Consider the following 16064-nt stretch of genomic DNA (forward strand, 5'->3'; position numbering starts at 1 on the left):
CCAAAATTGTAAAATGAATCTCTTCCACATTACTCAAAAAGTACTTCCAAGATATTACATTTATGATACACCTGTTGGTCATACTCTAAATAAAGTGAAACTTCACTAAATCAATCCCTCTGAAAACTGGTTCCACCTTTGATAATTGCCATTTTTGAAATGCTATAACCATTTATTATAACTTTCTCACAATACTAAACACTTCCCACAAATGTTGTTGTAAGGAGTTTTACAGTAATTTTGATCCAGTTTTACAATTTCATGTTTATTGATCAAGTAAAAGGTTTTTTTTTTTCATCACTCATGGCTCAACCAGCACAGCATAAACATACTGAATTATCACTTAGAAAGGGCTCTACTCTCACTACCCAACTTCAAATAGTCGATTAATGGAGAACACGATATTCTGTCAGCCTTCAAAGTTAGTGGAGAGTGTGTCAGCATTGATACAAACATGTTTTCTCATAGAATGTCATATGAACCTGTTACTCATAGTGACTTCATGACTTTTATTTGAACAAATTATAATTAAAATAGAAATAACTACATTTCATTTTCTATTTCATCATCAATTGCAAACACTGTCTATTATATAAAAATTAAAAATCCACAAGAAACAAAACAGTGAAAAACTTTTTCAAGGAAATTAAGATAAGATTAGTTAAATGTTTCTAAAGCCCCTATTATAAACTGCTTGTTTTTGACAGCCTTAATTAAGATGCCCAGTTTAAAGAAGTTTCATTGAAGTATGTTTATATGTATCAAATATTTATTCACTTTCAAATTTAAAAGATTGTATGACATCAATAAATAAGATTAAGTTTACAAATTTACACAAGTTTTCTTTAATAAACCCACTGACAATTCTTATTCATATATATTTGGTCAAAACACATTACCCAGCAGAAATGTGTAGCAGATATCTTGGTTAATTGTTTTGTGTTTATTAGCACAAAGTAACTGGGATATCTGCTCCAAACAACCAGTAAAAAAAGTAAAATTTATTAGAAAAGGCAAAAAAAATAAATCAAGTTAAAACAAAACAATGACAAAAATTCAGATAAAAGATCTGAACAGAATTAAAAAGACTAATGGCTTGTAAAAATGTTAAAAACACAAGCAAGTTGGACAGAGTCATCCTCACCAACAACACTGTCCAACATAAGCGGTAAGCCCACACAAAATATATATATAAAAATGGTAGCATTGCTCAGGATCATAACAGCAGTAAAATGTGCACTATTGTGACCTGAATGTCACAAAGACCACAACCTGGTGGATCAGTTCCAGATGAAATAAAATAATGAGTTAAAAACTGTGACCTAGTTAGGAAAATTTCCTCTTGTTGACCCTTATGGAAATAAGATAGCCAAAGCACAACTGAAGATTTGATCTGGAAAAGCTTGTTAAGATTTTGCTTACTCCAAGTCAGCTGCCAATTGGTGCAAAAACAATCCTTCAATACAGAACTGCAGTCCATACACTGGATAGGCATGGCTGTGATGGCACCAGAGCAGATACACTCAGTAGTGGTGTCAACGAGCTTGTTTCTGCAGATATCGATGTGATCAGGTATTCAGAAAAATCAAAACATAAAGAAAAATAAGCCAGTCATTTTAGAATATAAACAAGAACAGGATGAGAACTAATGGGAAGTGATTCCAGGACCAGTAGAGAGCAAAGAGATTCCATGTAAATAGTACAAATGGTGTACTGTGTAGCTTTTGTGTGATCCAGGGCATGAGGAATGGAACATAACTCAGCAGTGAACACAAACTGTGAAGGGGATTCTGTTAGCTACCACCAAATTACAACAAACCATGGCAGATTCCACAGAGCCACATGATTTTGGGCCATCTGTATAAATGGAAATAAAATATATACAGCATAGAAAAGGTGCTTCCAATCAGCAGTATCTGTCTTCCTCAAATAACTCAAAGAAAGATCACAGGTGAGGATGGTAATAAGTCATGGTGGGATGGACTTATCAGTGGAGACAACAATGTCATCCATTTGCACACCCTATTCAGCCAGCTGAACCAAATATAAAAGCCAAAATGAAGAATAGCAGACTGTCTATTCTGAAAAAAGCACAGCCCATTGAGGAAAAAAAGTACAACCCCAGGTGAGATGCTCTGGTAAAAAATGAAGTTTAATAGCATACTGCAAAGAAATTTGCAAGTGGCAGAGATGAAGAGAAGTTTTATGAGATGTGGTGCTCTAGATTAGACAAGTGCAGAAAGTCCTTTTGCAGAGTCAAAGCTCCAAATGGTGAATGGGATCTAGCATCCTCAAGCTCAAGGTCATGGCAGAACCATAGATCATAGATCCATATTCCACTTTCGATCAAATGAGGGCATGATAGACCATGACCACAGAACATCAATCCACTCCACATCTTTAGTGTCCTCATATACTTGACACACAATTGTTTGATGTGATGAAGAGAAAGTTGGCTTAAGTTCAAAGATGAGCCCAATGAACTTTGCCTCAGGGACCCCGTAAACAACATCACCAAGGCAGAGCTCAGGGTCAGGGTGTATACTCCACTGGTGGCAAAAGGGCATATAAAACGTTTGGTGAAAAAAAAAAACCATTCACTATTCTCTACTTTAATAAGCAATTGAAAAACCTCATGTTCGACAACCTACACGAAATGTGGAAATAATTGACACAGAGCCAGCTTGCAATATTAGGAAGTTGTTGTGTAGTGATAGCATTGATCTTGATACTGAAACGTGTGACACTCAAGACACAGGCCTGAGGGACGCCATGTTCCAGTGGAAAAGAACGGGAAAGCACTGAACCCACATGGAATTGGAATCACCTGTTCTGTAAAAAAATCCAGATAAAAAATGGGTAAATGGCCATGAAACCTACAGGAGTGGAAGTCCAGCAAAATACTGTACCTCCACATAGTGTCATAAGCCTTCTAAAAATCAAAGAACGTGGAAACAGGGCATTATAACTTGAGAAAGGCTTACATGATTGATGTTTCATGTCAAATCAGGTGGTCCACAATGGAACTGTGAGTGAGCAAGAAGGAACCAAACAAGATGAGCATTAACCATCCTCTGAATACCTCACAGTCAAAGCAATTCACCAGCGTAAAGGGATTATCAGCTCAAAAGAGGTGATTACTCTGCCCAAGACATGATGACCAAAAGCAGGGGAAGAAACCGAAATGCTAGAGGCCAAGAAAAGCTCTCCTCGAGAATATCAACAATGCTCTGGTTTTCAGCAACTTCCTGTCCATTGGAGTGCAAGATGAAAAGGGAATGGAAAGAATATTTTTCACTTACCATCTGGATCTTGTCCCATAGTGATTTTGGAACTTGGGAGAAGAGAAAAATGAAAGGGAGCAGACAGATAAAAAATAGCAGTAAACAGCTGACTAGGTGTGTGAAAATACAGATAAGAACCAGTAATGAAGAGAGAAAGGTTGTGATCCTAGAGCATACACTGTACAGAATGACCTCTCTCATCAACATCAGCAACACCTCAGAGGGGATTAGGTCCATTAAAGTCTCCCAGGAGTAAAATGGGAGATGGCAACTATTCAGTCATGGTCTCCAAGGATGGATTGAGCTGAAAGACAGGGTGGGCACATAATTGTTGACCAGCAGTGCCACACCCCAATGCACTTGTCTATCACACAATGTGCCATTTCAGTATAAAGAAAACTGCTGAAAGGTGACTGTATCAGTAAGTTTCAGAAATATTTCCTGTAAGGAAAGACAGGATGATATGAATCAATCAAATCCTTAATGTCACTCACATTAGAAAAGAAACCTTGACAGTTTCAATGCATCAAAATGGCCAGTTTTATTTAGGTGGAGAAGAAGTGAGTGGAGAACCCACTGGTTTACAATCATGATGTTTTTCTTTATTAGAAGTAGGTCTGTCAACCTACATGGATTATGCCCTGGGTTGATTGGCCATCTTTCTGTCAGTATATGAAGACTCCAGTGACAGTGGGAGTGAATGAATACTGACGTATTCTGGTGTTTAGAAAAACTGGATAGAAAGGGATTATAAAGAGAAATAGGTCAGTCAGTTTTGAATATTGATAGGAACAGGGTGAGAACTAGCATGAAGCAATTCCAGGACCAGTATAGAGTTAAGCAACTCAATACGAATAGTACAATTTGCTCGAGACCAGTAGCATATAAATGTCACAGGCAGATGTGCAGGAGAAATTTCATTTCTGTGAGTTATCATCTCAAAAATACAGCTTTTAGAAAAACAACAACTCACCTGTAAACAAATTATGTATAATGGATCATACTGAAGACCAGTAACTTCACTGTTTTATCAAGAAAATCAAACTGAAAGTAAAAAAGTAGCATATATTTATTTATTAAAAAGTTCAGGTCCTCCATTCTTTTAGATACCTAAACACAAAAACTTGTGGAGGATATGTACGACATTCCTATAGGGTGTTACCTTTTATTTCCAATGAGCATTATAACCATATTGGAGTTTGAATGTTGGCGAGCGTCCTCCAGCCATGTAGTTAGATGATTGAAAGTATCTCGCCTGAAAAACAGAATTATAGCTACTTACTCTGTTTTATTACCTAAAAGTATTCTAAGAACAACAAAAAAAGAAAAACATTTTTTAAATTGACCTAATTGTTAACTGCAACATATGTATCAATATTAACCTCCTCAACATTTTTAAAACTTTTAAGTTTATACTACATTTGTTTCTTTAAAGTCGTACAAACAACTTTACCTTATTGTGATAAATGAACCTCACATTACAAGATTTGGTACCAAGTGCAGTCTTTTGATCTAGACATTACCAAATCATCCACTGCATGAATAACTGTTATGGTATGAACTAGATTAATTGAAGTGTATTTATTATAATTTTAATAATCCATCTGCAAATAACAACTAGGTAAGGATTAATAAACACTATTACTTAGTTTCTTTTTAATATTATTTGTAACTTTGTAATAATTTTACTTTAACTATTTTAGATTGAATTAACTTTATTATTGTTCAAGAATTACTGGAAAGCCATAAAATTAGTATTCTTGTTTCCAACGTAAGTCACACAACCACAGTGAAAATGTTTTGTAGTCTTTCGAGTTAAACTTTCTCTAATGATAAGCACATTTGAAACAAACACTTTGGTATGTTATAAATATGAATGGTACATAACAGCTTATCTTTTTCATCTAAGAGCAAACTTGTTTCATTCTAACCTTGTAATGTCATACACTAGAAGTGCACCTGCTGCTCCCCTATAGTATGAGCGAGTGATGGAACGGAATGCTTCCTGACCAGCCTGAAAAATTTTACAAAAGTACTTTTTCAATATTATTTACTTAACCTGTTTTATTCAGAATTATATGATATTTTCCAAAGAAACAAAAATACTATAATGATGTATAGTTCAAAAGTTTAAGAAATTTCCTGATTGAGTCAATTGTCTTGTAAAGGAACTAGAATTTTTTTTTTTTTTTGGAGAAAACAATATTGTTTAACATAAAGAAAACTATCTTCACAAATACAAAAACACATCAAGCAAATACTCATACAAACTATCTTGAAACAAAGTATTCATCTTCTCAATGTTAAATTATACATTAAACTTTTTATTTGGAAGTTAAAAATTCTCATTAGATATTATAAGCACTACTTAGCTACTATACACATACACACACTGGCCTGTATAAAAATGATTTACATATTTCTGTCAAAGCCCGATCTTATTTTCAGCATTATTGGTGATGATATACTACTCACTTTTCTGGACTTAAGATGAGTAGTAATCACTGAACATTTCACGGTGCCACACCAGTCCTTGAGTTACTGACAAAAAATTACCTACATCTGTCCTTTAAATATAACACCTTTACCCTTTGTAACAGCAAACAACATACTAAAATTATACCACAGTAAAACAAAAATGTATCATTGCTTAAACTGGGAAATAAGATAAGCAATATAATTTACATTTTACATTTGTCAGATTTATAAAAACAGACTTTACAATTACAAATATTGGGTTAAAAAAATCAAACATATTAAATTTAATAACAAATGATACCAGTTTTAACTACATGTGCATGAACTAATGCCATATCTGTGAGGCTCAGCATAGCAATGTTTACTATGAACCTGAATATCCTATATTTATCTTCATAAAATTTGGTAAGCTTTTAGTAAAGTTTACAAGTCTGTTGGAAAAATAAAAAAATATTAGAATTTTGAATATTTTTACAAAACATTTGTTTATAAAATTCCTAAGCTTCTACTGAGTCAATCTGAGTGCAAGGTGACATTAATATTAAGAATAAAAAATACTTTTCTTCTTACATTTTTCACATTACTTTTACATGAACTCTGGAACCTCCCTAACTGAGCAAAAGGTTAAAGATATTTTCTAAATAAAATCTTGTACTATATTTGTTATTTTCTTTATCCTAACAACTGTAACAAAACCATCAATTTACAAAGAATTGAAAATCAGAAAATAAAATGAACAATACTTTTTATGAAAATTTACATCAGTTAGTGTGACTGAATTAATCAATCTCAGTCATGATTATTTCTGTTAATGTCATGTAAATAATTAACTAATCAAAATTAAAGTTTCTGATTATAGCCATTTTTCATTATTCCAACCATCCAAGTAATCAAAATATTGCCATTATGTTTGTTTATAAGCATAAAGCTGCCACTGTCATTAATTATGATCGTTTGTTTGTTTTTGAATTTCGCACAAGGTTACTCGAGGGCTATCTACATTAGCCGTCCTGTCCCTAATTTATCATTGTAAGACTAGAGGGAAGACAGCTAGTTATCACCAACCCCAACTGCCAACTCTTGGGCAACTCTTTTACCAATGAATAGTGGGATTGACCATCATATTATAATGCCTCCATGGCTGAAAGGAGAGTGTAGTTCTCCATGCACAGATCCTCAAATTTCTGATTGTTGGAATATGCACCCCATCCCCAAAGCAAGGCATTCATGAAGAGATGGGACTCTGGAAGGTGTGACAGGAGAGGAGCCCATATTGTAGTAGTGTCCTGACTTATAAACCCCTTGAGAACAAACAAACAATATCCATTAAGGAAACTAAGAAATCCAGTAATTCAAAGCTTATGATCTTCTTGGTCATACAAAAAAGACCATTAAAAGGATATATTTTGCTCTCATTCCAAAGGAATGAGGATTGCAAGTGATGACCATATTCCCAAAAGATAAACAACCATTCATGTTTAGTGGGAAAAGTTGAAGTAAGAGTTGGGTGACCTATATAAAAACATTGAGATGAATGGGAGACAGCTGCATCTGACTGATGAAAAGAAACAACTCCAGACTGATGACATATAGAATTGTAGCAAGAATAGCCCTGAAAAATGAAGCCTGCCTTCATTGTTTCTGAAAGTCAAATCAGGATGTGATGGTCTAAAAATTGCATAGTGCAATGGAATGGAAGTGATGAGAAAACACTTGTACAACACAGCAGAACCCAATGTGAGTCTGAAGGTGAAAACTGTCAGAAGTGCAGTACCTAGCCTTATACAAAACAAAAGCCAATTGCAACAAATTTGAACATCTACAATTCCTATAAAAAAGGTTGATTGAGATTGAGAACTGAGTTACCTGTGAACTTTGGAGAATCAAGGGATTGATACAGATAACAAAGATAGATGACTGAACACCAATTTCTTGTCTACATATGCCCAAAAACTTATAGAAATAAAACCTCTGAAAAAGTAGCATGATTCTCTCACTATCCTCCAAAACAACCAAAACTCTAATAGCCTTAGAACTAAATTTCAAATCCTAATGATCTTCATGAGACAGAAATCCTACAAGTTAGGTGAATATTAGTGGTGAAGATGTAAATTGAATAACTTAACTTGACTCATGAACATGCAATGCTCCTGGACCTATGGTTAGGTTATCACACATCCAGAAATTCTCAAAGCTAAGCCCCAACAGACCCAGAAGATATACAATAATTACTGATGTCACTGGTGTTGATCTGGTCTAACATCAAAACCCTTGAATGTAGACAGAACCTGTTCTAGGTACCAATGTATCCAGTGGCTTATGTCATGGTTTATAATAATTTATTATCACATTTTAATTGAGATAACTGCATGTAGTTCTTATTTAACATACATTACTGTCTAGATCTGACATTCAACTAATCCTGTTCATCAGTAAATTTATGATTCAGTTGTTCTACTGATTGCACAGAAATTTACTGTTATCAAGCAGGATTAAAAGCCTAAAGAAATGTTTATATAAATGTACTGTTAAATACCACCTGTCAGAAAATTAATTTACAAGTTTGTACTTACAGTATCCCATATCTGCAGTTTAATTTGTTTTCCATCGATGGTGATCATAAGTGCTCCAAACTCCACACCTTCAAGATGAATTAAAATTTCTTTTATTAATGTTTTTATGCACTTTTTTCTAGCAATGAAGGTGACAGCTTAGAAAAACAATACAATAATAAAAGGATTTTAAAAAGGATCACCTTGACAAAACATTACCGTGACAGATCATAATGCTTATGTACAAGTCAGTGTTGCCTACTTGCAATGAAAACTGTTTCTTGTCAAAACAATCTCAGAATTTATATATCTACAATAAAATATTCTTGACATTTATTACCATAAAAATACTGCAAAAACAACATCTTTACTAGGTAGTTGTCTTAATTGCACATTTTACCCAGGAAACTTGTTTTACAAAATATATACTCATTTTTACTCTCTTGCTGCATAATTGATCAAATCAGCTGAATTTGTGATCGCACACTGAATTTTATGGTTTTCATACAATACCTTCTAATATTCTTGATGACGAGAAACCCACTTGAAATAAAAATATATTTCAGAACAGTTGGTATGGGTATTAACACTTTTACTGATAAGGAGAGAACAACATTTCAACCTTCCTATGTCATCTTCAAGTTAAAAAAAAGAGAGTGTTTGAATTTGACCATTGACGGACACATCTTAGGGACGAGAGCCTTGTGTACCTTAACATAATATTGCAAACTTTTTGTGATTATTACAAGTCATCTGTGTACAAAAAATTACTGGTTGGTTGTCTGGCTTTTATTGGTGTAAAGCAACTAGGCTACCTGCACCAAACAACCAGTAAAAATATAAAAGTAAAATCATTATAACTTGTAAAAAGAAATCAAGTTAAAACAAAACAATGACTAAAATCAGGCAAGAGATTTTTTTTATAGCATTAAAAGAGTCCTATGGTACTTAACAATTTAAAAACACAAGTCAGGTGGACAGTGTTACCATCTTCAATGACACTGTTCAGAGTCAGGGGTAAACCCATCGAAAATGCATCTAAAATGGTGCCTATGTTCTATAGAACGACCATTCCCATCAATATCAGCACTACCCCAGAGAGGGTTGTGTCCATAAATATCTCCCAGGAGTAAAAATGGAGACAATAACTGTTTAATAAGAACATCAAGGTTTGATTTATCATAAGTCTCTCCAGGAGACAAGTAGGAAGAAGAAAGAATGATGTGATCAAAACATGGATGGTGATGTCCTTCATGGGTGTATCAAGCTTCAAATACACAATTGGCACACGCTAGTGCTACCCTTCCCTGAACTCATCTGTCACACAACCTGTTATTCAAGTATAAAGAAAAGTGCTGAAAAATGACTGTATTGGGAAGTTTCAGAAATGTTTATTGTATGAAAAAGCATACAGGATGTGAGAAATCAATGAAGGCCTTAATGTAATCTAGATTAGAAAAGAAACCTTGATAGTTCCACTGTATCAAAGTAGCTATTTTTATTTAGGTAGAAAATCCTTTGGTTTATGACCATGCCATGTCTTTGTCTTTGGCAACCTCCATGGATTCTGCCCTGGGTTGAGTGAGCAGGTCTCTGTCAGTTGACAGAGATTTCAGCAACTGAGGGTGAGAACAAATTACTGTTATACATTTCAGAGCTGAAGAAAGTGGGCCAGAGCAGATGCCAGAAGCTGAAACCAAAGAATTTGAACCTAGGCAGTTACTGGAAATAATGGTGGGAACAGAGACAGAAGTAGATCTTGACTTGTCAACTTGCTTTACCCTTAAAGGGCAAAAGACTCTTCACATGGCTGGAAAATGACTCTGTTGGAGGCACAGAAAGAACTGTTTATGCTCCAATGGTAACAGTGAAACATAGTGTTGCAGTATTGTCTGAAATGGAGTTGGGGACAACTCTCAAGCCTCAGGATTGTTAACTGTTTTCAAATACTACACCTCCTCGTCCTCCTCCACCACCTTAGGGCAAGAACGAAATGTGGTTTACAGTTCTCACTTAAAAGAATCACGGTCTTTGCCACCACCACAGGTACACACCAAAGAACCATGACATGATGCCTTTGAATTTTTGAGCTGATGGCTCTGGAAACATCAGAGGGTTAGGAATGTATGGCTGAACTTTGTAGTTCAGATAACCTGCTTGTACAGAGGCAGGTGAATGTAGTGATGTAAATGTAACAATTAGAACATTGGTTGGCAGCATAATTCTGTCCTTGTGAGTGGAGATATAGCACACAGCAGAAACACACACTGGCTGGAGAAACAAGTGAGGATCTGTGATTCAGAAGTACGGAATCAGATGATGAATAAGTAATGTGTAATCACTTTCCAATCAGCTGGTTCTTTTACAGTTTTAATTATTTTTCATGGTTTGAGGTATTCATAATAAATAGAAGAAATTTCAGTGTGCACTGACCCCACCCACCATGAAGTTTTGTGAAGGGATGCACTACAATGCCAAACACAAGCATCAGACATAACACCTGTTGAGAATGCTCAACATTGGTGCTAGGTTGACCCTAGCCCAACACAACTAGCCAGTTAAACCTCAGGGAACCACAACAAGGTCACCCACTACAGGAATTTAAAGCCAAAATGGCGTGTTAAGGTTGGGCCCCTCAACCACCAGGATCCTCTCCTTCCCTTCACAGATCACCATACACGACAAACACGAATGGATGTTCAGATATGAGAGAAGGTAAACTGAATGTACAGAACCTTTTCTGGGAGGTCCCTTCACCACACACAGGAATCCTCCTCAAGGGGAAGTTATAATGAAGTATGTTTATTGAAAACTTCTCCATGAATATATGGAGGCAGTGTTGACTGCTCTGAATGCAAATTTATTTTCATTTTAGGATTAAAAATACTTTTCTTCCTTTGAAAAATCTCACATTTACATAATCTCTAAAACCATCTAAATAATTTTTTCTTCAGTAAAACTGTATCTTATCTGTTAGCCACCAGAAAATAAAATTGAAACTGCTTTTTGTTTTTTTCTGGAATAACTTCAAAGTGTAATACAAAACCACATTTATTTATCCTAAACAGATTTAAACTCATAACACTATGTATCTGTTTATACTGAAATTTCTTTTATTGCTCTTTCAATCATGTTGATGACATTTGTGCTATATAACTTGTAAACTACTAAACTAATGTGTAACTCAAATTACCTTATGGAATTACATAACACACAAGCTACTTGCAAGATGCTTTACCTCACATTATGAAAATGTTTCATCATTCTTTACCTAATATAACCTAAAAAGTTTAATTTTTATATTTTTATTTAAATTTATAATAATAACTAAAGAATACACATAAAACAAAAAATAAATTACCTACCTTGGTCTTCTAGTTTTTAGTTGCTAATGGTCGATGACATTTAACCCTACTTTTTTATATTAATACTACCACTGCATTAATTAATTTTTTTCATTCAATGCTCTTGCTTTGAGGTCAGTTAAATTCAACTGACATCATAACCATTTTGTCCTCATTATAGTTTCCATACTATAACTTTCAATGCACTTCAAAACATTTGGCAGATTTTCAGTAAACATTACAAGTCTTTCTCATGCATAAAATCATATTTTTAGTGAAGTATTTTTGCAAAAGACTTGTCTGTGAATACATAGAATATATTTCAATAGATACAACTTTATGTGTGATTGGTGAATTTGACAGACCTTGTAACCACCAAAACAAAAGAAAAACCAAAATAAGTTTAAATTACTCTTTTTTTTTTCCAAAATGTCTTCAAATATTAATATGAAACTACATTTGTTCATCCTAAATAGCTTTAAAATTTTAACAGTATACATTTATTTATACTTAAATTTTATTGTTTACTGCCCTTTCAACCATGACTAATTACTAAAACACATCACTATAAGGTTTAAATTATGTAATGATGGTGCAGCTCATGTTTCGCTAACAAATAATGTTAACCACAAGCTGTTCAAGAGCATACCTCATGAAAGTTTTTCAATGTTATTTTTTCACATAATCTAATCTTAACTCTTAACTAACATGAACAAGTTTCCTACTTTTATGTTTTAATTACTTTTATAATAATAAATAAAGAACACCCATGAAAAACAAAATACATACCTGGGTCTTTTTTGTTGTCAATTGTCAATGAGACTTGACATTACTTTTTTATGCTAACAGTAATACTGCATGGAATAATTTTTATTTAAATAAATAATGCATCAAAGAACAATGAATAGTTATGTGGAAAATGCAGCTAATGTCTCACAACTATCACGACCTGTTTTGCTTTCTATGTGACTAAAGTTGTTAAAACTTCATCCTAGCTCATTGATGTGTTTCCTGCATTAATCAAGCTTAAACTGAATGTGATATTGAGAATTCTCTTTACAAAAAACAATGCAGTATAATGTGTCATTTAAAAGGGAAACATTTACTTTCTATTGGTTATAAAGAATAAAGTTTTGAACAGCAGAGAGAACTATCAGCATTTTCTATAAAAGAGGTTGTGAAAGGTTTGTATGGCAAGAGGGTTCTATTGTTTATTTCATGGTTCTACAACCAAATAAGATTAAAGGCTATGAAAATCATGCTTTGACTGTATGATAACAATATTATAGCAAGTAATTTACATTAAATTTTGCATTTCTTGAGGGAATGGCAAACAAATCAGAGAAGAGGTGATGAATAAAGAGCAAATGTCACAAATCTCACACTAGGGTAAATTCTGACAATGACCATCTCAGTTTTTCTAGTTTTCCAGCTACGTAACAAGAGCCATTAAAAATTCAGCTAAGTTTGTCAATGTGTCTTATGTGCAAAGAAAGTTTGAACTAGAAGTAAAATAGACAATTCTCTGTGCAGAAAACAATGTATTATAAAATTCTGAATGATATTTTAAGACCTTGAATTTCTATTGGTTACAAGTAATACAGCATCAAACATTACAGAGAACTAATAGCAACTTCTGAATGAGAGGATGTGACATGTGGTTTTGGAAAGTGGGTCTGTAACTAAACAAGATTAAAGGCTATAAAAGTTACGGTTTGCATGAGCAATGACAATAATATGACAAGTAATTTACATTAAATTTCAATTTTGTTGGATAGATGGTAAATAAATTACAAGAAAGAGGATGCCTAGAAAGAGAAAATATTAATTTTCAAACCAAGGGTAATTCAGGATTTTGCCCTGTAAAATTACAAACTTAAACTTGTATAGTATTAAAATTTGGATTATTAGCTACATTTTTATGCCAAATATATTCATATACTATGATATAAAAGTAACTATTAAATTTTGAATATAACTTACTGAAACCTCAAGCTCACAAAATGATTCCCATAACAAAATTGTGTTAATAAAGATGATCAGTGTGATGTATAATGCACAATAGGTGTTTATTAGTAAACTGATTCTTACAAAAATTAAATTTTAAAATTGATATTTATAAATTAATGTGGTCTTCATGGTCAAATCATCTTTTTATCAATTTAGTAGCTTTTAGGAAATATCAAAGAAAATTTTGTCTAAGCATTCAAAGCTAAATTTAATTGTTATTTTGCTTTCTAATATGTTTACACATCAGACTTGTACAATAAAACTACACTACTTACCAATAGTTAAGTCATGAACAGGTTGAAATCTTTTGTCAGTAAACTGAAGGAGAAGGCATGATTTCCCCACACCTTCAAAGAGAGAGAAAAAAATTAATATACACATAAAATCAATACACGAACAATGCAATATCCTGCAAATCACTTCAGGTACATAAAACTTTCATTCAGCTAAGCAAAATGGTTAGATTTTTTATTATTTTCACACAAAAATATATTACCATTTGGGATTAAAGTAAAACTCATACAAATCTTGATTACATCAGAAAAATACAGTAAAAATGATTTAAAAAACAACATAAATGTAATTCATACAATCTAATACACCACATACTTACCACAAAACACTATGATCATTTGTGGCAACTACTTTTAATAGGTCAATAACTTATGAAATAGAACAAAAAACAAATGTTAAAAACTCTACCAATTACCATAATGTTTTATTAAACACATGCTTACATATGTTGTTTTATAAAGATGGTACATTGTGTAATTTTTTAATTACTAAGAAACTATTTTTTAAATGAAAAGCTTATTATCTCCTTCACACAAAACACCCAGCTTCATATTAATTTTTATAAATTCATTAAATAAAGAATTGAAATAATACATAATAACAACATACAAATAATTCTTCAATAAAGCTTTTCTAAAAATCATTTGTTTGAAAAAAAAAGCAATTCTACAAATGAGCTTATAATTATTGTAGGTTTTCAAACAATAGTTAACTACAGCTATTTACAATAGTTTTGTTTTCTTTTTACAAAGGCTGCACATCCCAGTCTCCCCAAATTACATAACTTTCAATAAAGATTAGGCTTCACTACCTTCACACTTCATGTTTTTAAAAATCAAAAAACATTCTGGAAGCAACAAATTGTACCTTCTTCAGAAATTCAAGTTTAAATAATGTAGAAACCAAAAACTAACACAATACTTTAATAATACAAAGCCAACAACTGTTCTGTATAAAATGAGATGAACATCTTAACTTTTGAGATAAAAATTTAAATCCATTTATCAGTGTTATCAGCTTTGTTTTGACACAACTAAACCCTGAAGGTCTTAAAATTATTCATATTTATAACTAAAGCTGGGCAATTTTATTGATTATATATGAGCAGCAATTACAATGCTCATGGAATCATTGCCATATACTATGGAAAATACCTGATTAACTGAAATTATTATTGTTTTCAATTATTCCAACACTTGCTTAGATTATGACTGTCAAAAATAATCAAATATTTAAAATTAGTGTTTCTGATTGCTACTGTTTTACATAATTCCAACTATCCAAGCAACCAAAATACTGTCATTATGTTTGTTGTTAAGCACAAAGCTACATTACAGGTTATCTGTACTCTGCACACTGTGGGTATTGCAACTTGATTTTTAGTTTAAAGTTTTTTCCAGCTTTAGGCCAGTATGGACTTACAATTCAGAATAGGTGTGTCTTTTCCAATTTGAATGTAGTTAGTTTGATTTCCATAGCCACCAAACTTGTTTACCACTCTTTCTTATGAAAAAGCTACTAAGGCTACCTGCCACTTCCACTGAATTTGAACTGCTCACTACGATGAATGCAACTAGTGAACAGTAATAACTCTTGGATTATTTTTTTTTCTTGTTCATACAGAAAAATGTGTACCATGAATTTGGGAACACTGCACGAATCAATCAACTGAATGTAGTCAAATAATAAGCTTGTTGATTAACTGATTAGAAGTGTGTGTGCAATATGCTTTGTGTGCATCTAAAAAATGTTACAAAAGCTGCCAGTGTAACTTGTATATTTCAAGCAATTATAACAGCCAAATTAACATATGATTCATTACCATGCTAGTGGTAGAGATTCATTTGTAAAGGTAGCTTATTTTCTTGTAATCACTAAAAGTGAACAACGGGCTTCAAAAACAAATTACAATCTTAAAATCCATGTCAGATGTTCATTTGAAAAAGAATCTTTTTAAAGATAAATCTGAAACTGGAATCAATTTTCTTCTCAGAATCATAGTATCAAAGCATGGGCATCTCAGAAATTTATATACATTCAACTTGCTGCATACAAAAGGAAATTTCAGACTCTAATACAGCAACAGAATTACTATTATAATG

General features: G+C 32.9%; 1 protein-coding gene and 1 long non-coding RNA gene across 14 annotated transcripts in view; both read right to left on the reverse strand.

Moving 5' to 3' along the window:
- LOC143256934 (uncharacterized) overlaps nt 1-16064 on the reverse strand; it is a 496333-nt gene that overhangs the window by 181863 nt on the left and 298406 nt on the right. The window lies entirely within an intron of this gene.
- Nucleotides 1-16064, reverse strand: part of LOC143256928 (ras-related protein Rab-2) — a 41346-nt gene that overhangs the window by 14438 nt on the left and 10844 nt on the right. The window contains exons 2-5 of the mRNA XM_076514816.1: nt 13944-14015; nt 8336-8403; nt 5216-5298; nt 4447-4539 (exon numbers count right to left, since the gene is read on the reverse strand). Coding sequence (XP_076370931.1) covers nt 4447-4539; nt 5216-5298; nt 8336-8403; nt 13944-14015 — 316 coding nt within the window. The remainder of the gene's footprint in view (nt 1-4446; nt 4540-5215; nt 5299-8335; nt 8404-13943; nt 14016-16064) is intronic.

Source organism: Tachypleus tridentatus, chromosome 7, assembly GCF_004210375.1.
Source record: "Tachypleus tridentatus isolate NWPU-2018 chromosome 7, ASM421037v1, whole genome shotgun sequence".
NCBI lineage: Eukaryota > Metazoa > Arthropoda > Merostomata > Xiphosura > Limulidae > Tachypleus > Tachypleus tridentatus.